Source organism: Pararge aegeria, chromosome 23, assembly GCF_905163445.1.
Source record: "Pararge aegeria chromosome 23, ilParAegt1.1, whole genome shotgun sequence".
NCBI classification, from domain to species: domain Eukaryota; kingdom Metazoa; phylum Arthropoda; class Insecta; order Lepidoptera; family Nymphalidae; genus Pararge; species Pararge aegeria.
In genome coordinates, this window is record NC_053202.1 from 4,875,587 (window position 1) to 4,891,555 (window position 15,969).

Sequence of the window (15,969 nt, forward strand, 5' to 3'; positions counted from 1 at the left end):
GAGCAATCTGCTGAGTTTCTTGCCGGCTCTTCTCAGTGGAATCTGCCTTCCGAACCGGTGGTAGAGTCACTACAAACAGACTTGACGTTTCAAAAGTGCTTATAAACTAGGCCTACTTGAAGTAAATGAATTTTGAATTTAAAAGAAGGACAGACATTTTATTTTATTTTTATTTAGTTGTTTGCAAAAAGGTCAAGGTTAAAACATGTAAAACACTGTACGAAACCAATACATTATTATATAATAAGAAAATATCTACATAATTACGGCCAAATAATTTGCAGATTAATGTATATCGATTGTTATTCCAATCCCTCTACGCTAGCTCATATTAAGACTTCTAAGGAATAGAGTTTTTCCGGATAAAATTCGGAGTTTTTTTTTGAATTGCAATTTTTATTTATTTATTTAGTACCAAAATCGAGGTCGTGCGCCATGATAATGTATTATTTCGTTCTGAAATGAACCTAATTAAATTTAATATAGATATGGTGAAGTGTTTCTGAGGCAGACAACGCAACTCTTTAAAAAAGTACATCAAATCAACCGCGATTGCAGCTAAAAAGTCCAAAATTCCCTTTACTTTGCCGTGCGTTTGTCTGCTTCCATAACACTACACCATATAAAATAGTGTTACAAAGTAACAAAAAAGTCAAAAATATCCTTATTCAAGTAGTTCCATACATGAGATATGTGTATATGCTTGTCATAGCTTCGGAGGCAGATAAGGAACTTTTCATAAAATTACAGCAAATCGAGTCGACCGTCCACCGAACTTTCTTCCCTTTACTTTAGTGCGTTTGAATGCCTCCGAAACTTTGTTTCAAAGTCATACAAAGTCAAAAATAAGTTTATTCAAGTAGCAAGTAGTTATTGATGGCACCTATATTACATGAGACATTTCATGCGAAATGTGTACATGGTATGGTAGCAACAGAACTCTTCTAAAAAATACTTCAAATCAACCGCGATTGCTGCTAAAAAGTCCAAACTTTCGTCCGTCTATAGTACGATTTAAACGCGTACGCGTCCGCGTAAATGCGTCCCTGAAGTTTGCGCACGACGTTGCGCACTACACACATTTTGGGTGTCCAGTGTAGCGGGGAGGGTAACAGCGCACGTATGCGTCTCCAAACTTTCAGACGCACTAAAGTACAGTACGATTCAAACTTAAATGCGCCTGCGTGAAGCAGTGGCGTGCATGAGTGTATGCTAAGGGTATGCAGATGATATAAAATGAAGAAAATTTCCAGTACGAGTTATAAAAAACTTAAGGATAGGCGTTGTAAGAGTTATAAAAAGCCTACCCTCAAGTACTAATAACTCTTACTGGAGATTTTCTTCATCTTACATCATTTGCATACCCTGTGCATACCCTCTATGCACGCCACTGCTTCACGCAGGCGCATTTAAGTTTGAATCGTACTGTACTTTAGTGCGTCTGAACGTTTGGAGACTACTGTACCAACTTCAAAAGCGGTAAAGCTTCGGCTTTCCTCTCGTGGTAGACCGAGTTCGAGCCCTGGCAGGCACTTACGATTTTTCGGAGTTATGTGCGTTTTAATTTAAGCAAATAAATTTATACGGTGAAGGAAAACATCGTGAGGAAACCTGCATGCCGGAGAATTCTCCATAATGTTCTGAACGGCGTGTAAAACTACCAATCCGTACTTGGCCAGCGTGGTACACTACGGCCTAAACACTTCTCATTCTGAGAGGAAACCCTGTAGTGGGTCGGTAATGGGTTGACAATGATGAAGATGTACCAGCTTTTCACCGAACCATGAATCCTCGCTCGGGAAACGAAGGTCTTCCGGAATGACTTGTCTGTTTGTTTCCAGAATCGTTGCATTCCATTTGCGAGTCCCTGGTAGTGGCTCGCGATATCGCGAAGTTACCTGCGATACCGTTTCACGACGGCATAAAACTCGATAGGAAAAAGTCTAAGGTGAGCGGTGAATCCATACTAATGTACCTACCGAAAGATCTAAAGCTATTTTGGCTCTTGATATATTTTCTTTCTATATTTCCATACTTATATTATTATAAAGAGGTAAAGTTTGTTAAGATATAGGAGGAAATCTCGGGATCTACTGAAACTTGTATGAAAATTCTTTCACCGATGTAAAGCCACATTATTTGTGAGTGCCATAGGCTGTGAATTAACCTGGAACCTGGAAAGACAATTTCGTGGTAATCCAAAACATTCTAAGTGTTTACTTATGACAATATATATATATATATATTGTCATAAGTAAACACTTAGAACACACTTATATATATATATATATAATACGACAATACACACATTGCCATCTAGCCCCAAAGTAAGTGTAGCTTGTGTTATGGGTACTTAGATGACTGATGAATATTTTTATGAATAATATACATAAATACTTAGAATATACATATAAACACCCAGACACTGAAAAACATTCATGCTCATCACACAAACATTGTCCAGTAGTGGGAATCGAACCCACGGCCTTGGACTCAGAAAGCAGGGTCGCTGCAAACTGCGCCAATCGGCCGTCAAAACAATTTTGCCTTTTTCGTATCAGGTTCACCCAACGCAAGGCACGTCGGGCGGTGCGAGATCGTCCCTGTACTTGGACCTGTCTCGCCTGCCGACACTGACGCGCAACGTGAGCGAGACCCAACTGGTTGCTGATATACGTAGTGTTGGTGAGTTATCTATACGACGTGTAACCGAAGTACGAAATAATGTTGATGAATGCAAAAGTATGTCTCATAAGGAATCTCACAATGTAAAAATATTTAATCAAAAGAAGCATATATATTTTTCCATACAAACGAATTCAAAACATTCTAAGTGTTTACTTATGACAACCCTATTGAAGATAAAAGACTGACATGCGCATAGTACCTACGCTACGCGTCGCGTACCCGATAAGGTGTCAGGATTCACATGATTTTAATTTTGCATGTGATAATGTATTGCTTTTTTTGGGAAGCGGTGCTAGCGCATTAGGTAGGAACTCGACTACACTTTCGGAAGGCAGAGTTCAAAACCCAGCTCGCACTTTTAACTTGTCCATCTTATGTGCGTTTTAAGTAATTAAAAAATCAAAATGGAGCAAAACTTCCATACTCCATGATATTCTACCATTCATGTTCAACTACTCTCTGCGACTTGCCTACTGCCTACAAGATGGCAATATGATATCTAGTCATATATCGACAGAGTAGGGGGTCCACCAACGCGGCGCTTTCCGATTCAAGGTCACCATAACTCATGGGACCGCAAAGTTTATCTGGCCATTGGCGTACCAAGATGCTTGGTTCATAGCTATCGTCATTATCATTATTGGCCTAGGTCTCATCTCAGAATGAGAAGGGTTACGGCGTTAGTCCACCAAGTTCATAAAGTGCGGTTTCGTAGACTTCACACACCTTTGAGGGCAGTAAAGGAATTTTCTATTTATTTAAACGGCTTTCTATTTGTGTTTCAGTTCGGAATTTAAATGAAACCTTTGATAAGTTACCTCCTTGGTTGCCATGTTTTGTAGTAAAAGATCGTTTCAATTTTAAATTACATGAGTTTTCGATGTAATTTACTTGACCGCTAAACCAGGACTGATATGGGTTGTAATACAACTCTTTCCGACCACTTCTCGAATGTATTTGGCCAGTACAGCAATTAAGATTTATATTGAAGGTTGTCAAAATAATGCTCAAATGAGAGATACACGTTTTTCATCCCAGATTCCCGAAGAGAAACTCCGAAAAGCTCCATAACAAATTCAGTGCTAAATCAAATACTACAACTCTCTCCTGGGGAGGTCAATTGTACAAACTACCGGTTCATATCTCCATCGAAGTCTTCGCAGACCTCAATTAGAACTGCTGAGGCGCTTTGTGTTAGTTCATATGCATAATTTTTAATTGGTACTCCTAAAAATAACTGATAGAATATCTAAAGTAATCTAACATTGCACTATGGATTTTCTATTAATTTATTTTTTTATGGTATTAGACCTAGAAACGATTTTATATTAGATAGATCTAGTAAAGTCGATGTAAATATGAAAAAAGAACAATATTTTATTAATAAAACTGAAAAAAAGAACATTCGTCATCCTATGTCAAAAACCCTGTAAATTATAAGTCTAACAGAAGATCGCTTTGTTATAATATTTGCTGCTTGTTTATTGTTTTTTGTTATTAGGTACACAAAACAGGTAATAACTAAAAAGTTGATCTAAATATAAGTAATAACAAGTTTTGTTCTAAGCTACAACCCAAAGTATGTGTACAATTTGGAATTAAATTAAATTAAACAAAAGTAAAGATAAAATTAAAGTTGAAACAAAAAATAATGATTTCCCTAAAGATTATGTGGAATAGTGCTTGTGAAAAAAAATATGTTGAAAAAGAGCAACTGCTGAGTTTCTTGCCGGCTTCTTCTCGGTAGAATCTGCCTTCCAAACCGGTAGTCTAGAGTACTTGACGTTTCAAAAGTAACTATATTCCGTCTACTTGATATAAATGAATTTTGAATTAACTGCTTTATTGACCTTGATACATTCAAGGTCAATAAAGGAGTTAATTATTTATAATTAATATAATTATTTTTTCAATACCGCAGGTTCGAAAGCCTTCAACAACATGACCGAGCAATTCAGCAAATTAAACAAGCTAAGCGCAAGAGCTCGACCTAGCTTACAGTTAAAACTTGACCAAGGCGCGTCGCGTACTAAGAAAATTTTCACACTGGGCCACAACAAATCAGATAACAAAAAGAAAGGAAGCCAATCTGACGGCCTGAGTTCCGATTACTCATCCGATGACGAGAACAGAACCAACATCTTCGAGCCAACCTTAGACAATTTCGAGAATATGCAACACTACATCGGCGGTCAGCAGAAGAAGGATGAAAACGACTGCGATTTGATCGAAAATCCCTTGTATTCTTCCAAAATTGAACCCCACGAAGAAGCTTTAGAGCCGAGCGTATCAATTGCTTCCGAAAAGCAATCTCTAAAGACCCCGAGTAATAATGTTAAAAGAAATCCATTCGACACTGAGTCAATAACTCCTGAGATTCAAGTCGAAACCGATGGCACATTTAATAAGCCAGCACCGCCGAATTCTCTATTACTATCCCAAAAGTTGTCGCAAAGTTCCGGATACTTAAACTTTGAGGAGGGTCCTAATATCGCGGAAGGGGTGACCTTCCATATGAGGTCAAACTCTCAACACGAAATCACTTTCAATATCGCACAATCGCACAGTGAATCTGCGCTCAAGCATCTGAAAAATATCGCAAGTCCAGTTTCCAGTGCTACGAGGGAAATGGTGTTGTCGCCTTTCTCGAAATTGGCTAAAGGCGTCCAATCTTTGGGGGCTAATTTAGATCCCAGGAAGATAAAGGTCAGATTTTACTCAATATATTTATATACTAGCTTCAAAATTGGGTCTAAAGCTTCGCTCGTTAACAATTTTCAATCTCACTACGGGAACTATTTGATAGATCGGTATAGAAAGTACATGTCCTTTTCCATAGCAAAGGTGACATGAGTAACAGATTTAAAAGCTGTCTGCCCGCGGCTTCGATCGTAAACAATTTCCAATTTTCCCTCGGGAACTACTTAAGGAATCGGGATAAAAGGTATCCTATGTAATTTTCCATGTCAAAGGCTACACGCGTGCCAAATTTCATCCAAATCCGTTCAGCCGTTTTTGCGTGATAGAGTAACAAACATCCACCCTTTTGCATTTATAATATTAGTAGGATTTAAGGTAGGGTAATTTAGGTTTCGCGCTGCAAGATTCGATTGCAAGCACAGAATGGGTAAAGACTTCGATTTAAATAGTTTAGGGACACTGTTCAATGATGAGGACTGCCGGACAGCCTTCCTAGACTACGCATTGAAAATTGTCAGAAAAGTAGATAGAGCTATTGGGACCACCATATAGTTCATACAGAAGATTTTTTAAGGTATTAGTTACTTATTAAGATTAGCTTTAAATTGGTTAATAATATATATATATATCATCATCATTCATCAAACCGATTGACGTCCACTGCTGGACATAGGTCTTATCTAGGGTGCACCAAACTCGACGATTCTGGACCGCCTGCATCCAGCGGCTCTACGCGACACGCTCGATATCGTCTGTCCACCTGCTTGGGGGTTGACCAACGCTGCGTTAACAGCTGCGGGTTTGCCAATCCAACACCTTGGAACCCCAACGTCCATCGGTTCTCCGAACTATGTGCCCCGCAGAAGTTATTTGAATAATTTATAAATAAATAAATAATAATAATAAATATATTACGACAACGCACACATCGCCATCTAGCCCCAAAGTAGGCGTAGCTTGTGTTATGGGCACTAAGATGACTGTTGAATATTTTTATAAATAATATACATAACTACTTATAATATACATATAAATACCCAGACACTGTAAAACATTCATGCTCATCACACAAACATTTTCCAGTTGTGGGAATCGAACCCACGGCCTTGGACCCAGAAAGCAGGGTAGCTACAAACTGCGCCAATCGGCCGTCAATGAAATAACATAATATTAATTTATATTAAGTTCAGGCCTTTCTCTGGTAGATCAAACAAGAGACTTCCTTGCAGCTGTATGGCATTAATTAAACGTACGACTTAAGACGTTGTTGAGCTTTTGAGACAGCTCGTCCGGGGAATTACTATCACCATGCCTATTTCTGCCCCTCAACAGCATTTCTGTGTTCTGAATGCTGTGTTGTGAAGGGCGTAGTTGCCGATGTAATTACAGGCACGTCTACTCAAATTGATGGACACAAGGCGGCATGTTGCGTGACGCGCTCCTTGCATGCCCTGTGTATTTTTGCTCTGTTCATAAATGGTTTTCAACTCAGGTGGCCATCAGCATTGTCTGTCAATTAGTACTATAAAAACTCAGGCACTCAACATCACTCATTTATTTAATCGAAAAATAAAAAAAATAAAAAGTATTGCATTTAAAAGGTGTAAAACATAAACTCTTTAGATTTTTACCGTTACACCCTGCGCCGTCGAGAATCATTGGTCTTGAATACAACAAGCTAAATTCTGAAATTACATTTATGCTAAACTAACTAATGATAATAATAAGTACCTACTTAACAAGAATTTACAGCTAAATGTGGGTAGTATAAAAATAAGTACTTAGGTAAAAAAATGTATAACATATCAATCATATATATATGACTACATCATATCAACTGATACTGAGTGAAGATGGTGATTTAAAATTGTATTGTTAATTCCAGGGTACGCCGTCAGTGAAACATGTAACTGATCAACAGTACGAGGAGCACAAGAAACTGCAAGAGAAATGGGCGGATTGTAACACACGACTCGTCGCTCTCTGAAGAGTCCAGTGTATTAAAAACAAGGTATTTTTTTGGTCACAAATGTTACAAAATGTATACACCTCATATGCCAGTACAGTTTTTTTTTTTATTAGGAACAATATATTGTTTCTCTTTAGTAATAGTAGATGAAGTATAGAAAGATAGAAGGAGCGCTTGCGAACAAAAACGTTGATAAAATTGAAGCCAGTTGTGCGTACGAAAATAGCATTTAATAGAGACAGTCAGTGAGTAATGGCTTTATTAGCATTAATGACATAAATCAAATTTTAGACGAATTATATATATTTATTTTTCGGCACCAATCGTCCACGTGTTATTTTCGTTCGTCCCTGAATAAGTATACTTCGTATTGATCCAGGGTGTGACAGACTATGGTCTGTCTGTATGTAAAATTGCATTCTTCATCTTTTTAGCAATTTAAACTTCATTACGTTAATATTAGGGTATATTAAATAGATTTTTTTTTATTTATATTCTTTATATATAAAAAATGTATACAATAAATAAAAAATCTGACTAAAGAAAAAATATAGACGGCAAAATATTACTAACATTAAAAAGACGCAGTTCTTGCAAGATGTAGGAGAGGCAAACGATTGCCAAATTTCCTCAATTTTACCTTAAAAAAGCAACATATATTTATAAAAAAAATAAATAAAAAATCTGACTAAAGAAAAAATATAGACGGCTAAATATATTACTAACATTAAAAAGACGCAGCGCTTGCAAGATGCAGGAGAGGCAAACGATTGCCAAATTTCCTAAATTTTACCTTAAAAAGCAAGATATATATATAAAAATATAAATAAAAAAATTTGACTAAAGAAGAAATATATACGGCTAAATATATTACTAACATTAAAAAGACGCAGCGCTTGCATTATGTAGGGGAGGCAAACGATCGCCAAATTTCCTAAATTTTACCTTAAAAAGCAAGATATATAAATAAAAATATAAATAAAAAAATTTGACTAAAGAAAAATATAGACGGCTAAATATGTAACTAATCTTAAAGAGACGCAGCACTTGCAAAATGTAGGAGAGGCAAACGGTTGCCAAATTTCCATTGCTTAGTTCAATTATTAGAATAATAATTATTTACAGCAACTGTATAGAGAAACATGCGATTTTAAGAATGCTCATAGCAGTAGAGTACTTTATGGCATTGCTTACAGAAATTTAGTAATTGGGCGTCGTCTTTAATCGCTTTTATGTTCAATCTAGTATCACATGTTTCCTTACACAGGGACTAGAAATAGCGTTAAATTATAATAGAATATAACTAATATAAGCTAAATGAAAAAGATAGATTATGCCATGCGCTAGGTACTTTGTTTGTGCGAAGGTCATAATGACAACATCTTAACAGACAGATCCACAAACTTTTTTTCTTTCTATACATTTTCCGTCTATCACTTTCATTTAGTCTGCGATAAACATTAATTTTGACTACGAAATGTGTTTTAAATTTTTTACTCTGTATGTAGGTACTAGGTGATTGGAATTGTTATGTATTGATTAAATTCGGTGTTAAGGACGCCCTCCAACCTGGGATCTTAGGACTAAAGGCCTCTCTCAACGGGAGGTCTGCATATAATCACCTCGTTGGGCAGACTTGTAGGTGAACGCGAATGGTAGTAGTAGCACAAAGGTGCTGCACTCCGTTCTCCGTTATATCCCCTTAGCCTATACTTAAATAACAGTAATTGTCGAGATTTATTCTTAGTTTTCTATTTATTTTAAAAATCACAGAATTAAGAACACACAGAAACCGTATACACGACTAATATTGAAGCCTCAAAAACCATTCCACTTTAGTAGTGTTTCTCGAACAGGCGGTTAGTCATTACATTCCATTAAGCAGTTGACAGTAAATTATTTTACCTTTTATGTTCTAAACGTTTACCATTTAATGCGAAAATGAGGAATAGTCTACAACATTCCGCGGGTGTGAAGTCAGACGTGCGCGGGGCGTTTTCACTGTTTTTGGACGCAATTCTCTTCGTGCAATAATCGCTGAAGTGTGTTCTGTGTGTTTTTAATTCTATGACTAAAATAATTACTTTATTCACTCATGTAGTTTTAACACTGTTAACATTTATTACAATGTTATAAAACTGTGCAAAATTACCTATACGCTATTACAATCTATATATATAAAAGAGAAAGTGTGTGGGTATGTTCCGTAAAGGCTCCGAAACGGCTGGACCGATTTCAATGAAACTTTCAGGGAATCTCCGGATAAACCTGGCGAGTAATCCTGTAAAGTTTGGTGTGACGATCGGAGCACTCCTATTTTTGAACTGTCAAACTGTCATATACAGCTTTTATTTACTATGATGATATTCTATTGTTGGGTGTACATGGGTGCAGCTAATTATATTCACCCGCTTGAGAAGAGAATACAAGATAATGAATACGAAGAGAAGTAAATGATTAAATATATTATTAGACTTAAATTAAAAATTTAATGATGTAAGTTTATTGTTTAAATAAAATAAAGCAAAATCTATCCCGTAGAAGCGGGCTGGGTACGCTAGTTATTTATAAATACACAGTACAGTAGAATGTTAAATGGAGATGATCGATCAACCTGAGGCGTAGGTTTTAAGCCTCATGTGCGGTTTATTCAACCGGCAACCAATCTCTGGAACCAGTGGCGTGCACTTCATATATGCAAAAGCTCTGCATACCCTAAAATTTTTATATAACCCATTAATGCGAAGGATTGTTCCATTTTATGGCATCTGCCTTTTTTATGCATACCCTGGTCAATAACTCTGTGTACGCCACTGACTAAAACACACCTGTGCTGCTTGGCGGCAGTAATAAAAGTGCCAGTAGTACAGCACGGACGAGTTCTGTTACAAAAAGTACTTCTACTACTGAAATACTGAACAGAACTACTGATATATGTGTGAATGATGTGCTGATCAAAGCCCGCCAACATACATTGGAAAAGCGTCGAGGGTTAAACGCTTCCTGTCCTATGAGAAAGGTGGCCGTGCCCAGCTGTGGGATTCTTATAGGCTGGGATTATCATGATACGTTCTCAAGTACGATTAAATATACGAGGTTAAGGCACAGTAAATAAATGTACAACGTGTGAATGAAAATCGAAATGATACTTAGTCTTTAGAGGTAATTTATGTACTGACTCTGAAAATTATGTGTGAAACCGATACGCTAATAGTTTTTGAGTAAACCACTGCCATTTTTTTTTAAAGAAAGAAATCAGATACAGCCCTAACATCACATGCAATAATAAAATCCAGTGACTATCGTCAGTTTATTAGGTACGCGTCGCATAGCGTAGGTACTATGCGCGTGTCGGTCTTTCATCTTCAATAGGGTTGTCATAATTAAACACTTAAAATGTTTTGAATTCGTTTGCATGGAAAAATAAATATGCTACTTTTAATTTAATATTTTTACAGGATGATTCCTTATGAAATATACGTATGCACTCTTATACAGTATTTCGTAATTAATTAACACGTTGTATAAGTTAGAGCAGTACGGAAACTAGACCCAAATGGAAAAATAAAACCAACTTTTATTATACCTACACTTCAGTAACTCGCACCTCAATCCACGCGACCTACTTACACTTCAGTAACTCGCACTTACTTTCCACGCGACCTACAAACACTTCAGTAACTCGCACCTACTTTCCACGCGACCTACCTACACTTCAGTAACGCGCACCTACTTTCCACGCGACCTACCTACACTTCAGTAACTCACACCTACTTTCCACGTGACCTACCTACACTTCAGTAACCCAAGTCGCGAGCGACCGCTCGTCTCGACACGGTAACCCCGACTAAAATAATTCGATAATGAATTTGGAGCCTCGTAAAGACGTGCATCTGTGTAAGTGTGCTTTTTCGCACGATTCCATACTGCTTTAATATATGTATTTACTGTGGCTAGGGTACTCCCCGGATAAACGTCTCATATCGGTTTTTATTTATAACATTAGTGTTCTTATGCGTTATTTATGCATTTATATAGCAATCTGTAAATAAATATTGTGGCGTGTTACGATAAAAATACCAATAAAGCTCCGTTTAGAATCGACACGTTACTAAAGTTGACAATGCGAGGGGCAAGTGATATATTAACACTGTTTAGGTGTATTGGGTTTTTATGAGACTATTATCATAACCTCTCAGTGAGGGCCTCGACTAGAACCCGTTGTCTGGTGGGGGGCTTCGGCCGTGGCTAGATACAACCCTACCGACAAAAAAAACCGCTAAGCGATGTCGCGTAGAAACCTATTAGCTCTTAACTGCAATCTCCCCTAGTAGTAAGTAATGCTGCAGTCTAAAATTGTAGCGGGCTAACCAGTTACGGAATGTGGTAGTCATACCCCTAATCGGTTTCTATGCGACATCGCACTGGAACACTAAATTGCTTAGCGGCACGTCGTCGGTAGGGTGGTAGCTAACGGAGGTATAGAACGGGTTTCCCCGGGCATCTAACAAAGCCAACGAGAGGGGCATGCCGTGGTGGTTTCTAGTTTGGGTATAGAGTAATACCCCGCTTTACGCGAGGGATACGTTCTGGAAAAAATCGCGTTAACTGATATTCGCGTATATCGAGGTTTATGATTAAACGTAGTCAAAAATACGTATCATTTAAATCTAAGAACACTATGCAATACATACTATGAATTATTTTTTACGGAAAAATACATATTGTCTTTTGTCTTTCGTTTTTTGTTTACGTTCTTGTAAAATACGTTCATAACACCCAACACTGATCGGGGTCGCGTAAAGCGGGGTATTACTGTACCACCTTAAGAGGTGATATATAAAGTTTTTCCATCACGCCAAAAAAAAAAGGGTGGTAACTAGCCACGGCAAAGCTTCCGACCAAACCAGACCAGAGAAAATGCAGAATCAAACCCGGGACCTCCTAATCAAATTCAGCGCTTACTGTTGCGCCAGCGAGGTCATCACAAACGGTACTTACCTATAGTTGAATGTTGTGTGTTAACTAGTGTATAGATAGACCAGGCAGGATCATGGAGTTTTAATAATAGTTAAATTAGTATTTGGCTTATTAGCGAAACTTACATTCCATGCGATAAATACAAATTAAGTAGGTACGTTGACAAATATAACACTAAATACGACAAAAACCTTTTGAACTTTTAAAGATTTATGATTCTTTATAACGATGTTTACGTAAGACATATTATAATGGACCCGCATCTCTTAACACAGTTTAGAAAGTTGATAGGCCGTTTTCGGCCGAGCGACGAAAATGTACGGAGTGTATTCGAAAATTTCGCGCAAAATGCAGAGTAGGTATAACGTAAGCGGTGAAGCGAATATCTATAAAACCGGTAATAGAATCATTAAAACTAGACAGACTGTGCAAATCCAAAGTGCTTATATTAGACCTACTTGTAATAAACGTTGTTCTAATTTGAATCACAATTCCACTAAAGCTCTGACAAAGTATTGCTAATTTCATAAATTCTACTGATATTCTGGGTTCCAGAGAAATAAAAATATGAAACATTTCATGGAAATAATGTTTTTGCATAAAATTGCGCACTGGTACGATATTACAAAGAAAAATGTTCTGTGTAATATCGTAAGTAAATTGTATACTTTTTGTTAAATTTTTATTTATAATTTTACTATATGTTTATGTGGTGTACAATAAAAGTGTGTTCATTCATTCATTCATTAATACCTCTCTTGGAATGCATTATTTTTTACCTTTAAGAGTGACGCCACAAGATGGCGCTAAATCTTGTTTTTTTTATATAAAATAAAAGGGGTTTAATTATTGTTTGTATCTTTCTTTTTAATATGAAATAAAAATAAATAAAGAACTTTTTGAAAAATTGAAAATTTTTTAGACAACAATAGAGTATATATTATATATAATAGAGTATATGTATTATTTATTGCTATACAATAGAGTATAACAATAAATAAACTCTGTTTAACGCAAAAATAATATTAAAAGTTAGACACGCGAACAGCGTACAGCTATCAAAGTTACAAACTCTTTTTATACTTATTAGATTATATTAAGTCTTACGTAAAGATCATAATGCAAACAGTTTTGAAGGCACTTTACCTTTTTGACACGTCTATACTAAAATCGACACAGCCCTCTCTCCTAAAAGCTTATTATACCTGATAACTTATTTGTTGCAAAAATTCAAACAGTATTATTGTATACTTAATTAAGGCTTTTGTATAGTATAATTAATATTGTTAATAAATATTTACCTATTTAGTAAATTATTTAGTAAGATATTATTACCTCTAGAGTCGAGAATATTTGTTAGCGCACAAATCCAAGATTTTAAACACCAATTAAAAACATGTCTTCTTGCTTTACGACAAGGTTCCAAATACAACAAGAAGAGGCTAATCCTACCTCGCTCATAATAAAATTACAAAGTATATGAGCATATAGTTTATGCGACAAAAACGGCAGATTACGATGTTTTCCTCGTAAATGTAGTACTTTATGAGTAGATAATATATTTTCCTAAACCTCAAAACCCACACATATATTTTTAGACCAAAATAATGTTTTATTTAGCGGTGTAATATTTTGGAACGGTTTTAGAAAACTCAAATCTGGTAACTGTTTAATATTGTAGTTGCCTTGTGTGAGCATTGAACGAGTTGACTGACCGCTCTTGTTCGATCGCACATAGCAGCGGTGCCAAAACGGGCGTTAGGTTTTTCTGTTTCTTTAACCTCATGAACATTTGCAACTTACCGGCTCACGAGCTGTTTGATAAAGAGTTCCTCAGTGACTTAAATACTTGTTTTTCACCAAAAAAATAATCAACTTACCTTAAAATAGATTTCAATTCGAATTCAATTATTCAATGACTACCTTCGTTTGGTATAATAGGCGTAGTGTGGTACGCTCTTACGGTAATAGAAATACGATTAGAATTATTTATACAGTTAATTATATTACCCAATATTATCGCCCAAAACCTATGGTTTATGCGCCTAGAGGTAATAATATCACAATGATGTAGTTCTCGCAAAACAAGAATTCCAATCTGAAATAGTAACATAGTGGTTTGAGCAGACTCCCACGGATCAGCTAAGATCCGTTTTTGTAATCTACACAGCCTCATAACCCACGTGCTCAGAACAAGATTTGTCGCCCGCAATGGAGCAGTTTTCTAGTACGGAAATACTTGAACATCGGAGTGAAATGAAACTTATTTGAATGATTGGCATTAAAGCTTAAATTTGCCATCAATTCTTTATTTGCATCAATTCCGGATTTGCGACTCCAAATCGCACTCAGAGTTTGATATGCTAAAACGACTGCTCGATTGCGAGCGAGTAAATCTTGTAGTACTGTTACAGATCGGATTAGTTGTGTTGAGATCACTGTATTATGTATATCGTTACAATTGTAGACGCGGAAATAACTTATTATAAATTGTCGGCCAATCAATCTAAACTTAATATAATATAATTTAAAATTCAGGATAATCCAGTGAGTTAGAAACTATGAAAAGAAAGGTCAGCTCTCATGGATTTTCTATCGCTTCTTTACTTTGGAAAATTCTAAAGAGTTGTTTAAACAAATACCTAATGAATGTAGCTATGTATATGATTTCTATCGCCACTTTATTGGGGGGTATTATGAAAAGTTGTTTAAACAAATACCTTCCATCCATATTCTCTAATCTACAATAAAAAATAATTTAGTTTCGTTTTTTATTGGCCGGCATAAAAAAATTCCAAATTATTTGATTATATTTTTTAAAAAATGTGTACAAACCTAAAAACAAATTAGCTTTTATTAACTGCACATCTCATAATCATGTGTTTCTAATTTTATATACGGTATACCTACGAAATTCTACATTTGTATCTTGAAAATGTACCCGAATATAAATAATGTTGTAGTATGTTGGCTTTAAATACAATATAAAAACATGTAGTGTAGTGAAATATTTAACCCTTTTCGACGCATGTACAGGTAGCTAAACAAATATACAACTATACCGTATTATCAGTTGTGACGTTATAATTAAAATGTAGGGTCGTCGACAGTGGCGTAACTGTAACTCTAACGGTCTGTGCCTGTAAAAGTTTGTTATAAAATCTGATAGGGTACTCCCTCTAAGTTATCATTATCTCAACAACATGACGTCCACTGTTGGCCAAGGTCTTTTTTAGGGATTTCCACTGGCTATGGGTTTTGTGCCGCTTGTATCCAGCCCCTCCCTTCGTTAAATGTCGTCTGTCCACCTCGTGGGGGGCGGGTCTACCAACACAGCGCTTTCCAAGGGAAGTACTGCCCCTCCAGCACCTTGGTTCGAACTATGTGCCTTGCCCATTACCATTTTAGCTTCGCGAATCGTTGAGCGATATCGATAATTCTGGTTCATCTAGAGATCTCCCCATTTCTGATCGCGTAAGAAATATGCCGAGCATATTACTCTCCACGCCTGCTGGGAGGCTATACCTATGCCTGCTGAGTATTATATGCCTAATTATTATTAATAAACGTGGCATAACGTCGGAATAGTTTGCGAGTTTCGGTTTTGGCACATTTTGTTTCAGAGCACCTAT

At 36.4% G+C, this 15,969-nt stretch overlaps 1 protein-coding gene across 1 annotated transcript in view; it reads left to right on the forward strand.

The window, feature by feature from the left end:
• The window catches only part of LOC120634347 (phosphatidylinositide phosphatase SAC2), a 33,314-nt gene extending 24,192 nt beyond the window's left edge, over nt 1-9,122 (forward strand). The window contains exons 15-18 of the mRNA XM_039904860.1: nt 1,842-1,948; nt 2,562-2,685; nt 4,610-5,394; nt 7,274-9,122. Coding sequence (XP_039760794.1) covers nt 1,842-1,948; nt 2,562-2,685; nt 4,610-5,394; nt 7,274-7,375 — 1,118 coding nt within the window. The 3' untranslated portion in view covers nt 7,376-9,122. The remainder of the gene's footprint in view (nt 1-1,841; nt 1,949-2,561; nt 2,686-4,609; nt 5,395-7,273) is intronic.
• Nucleotides 9,123-15,969: the final 6,847 nt, after the last annotated feature.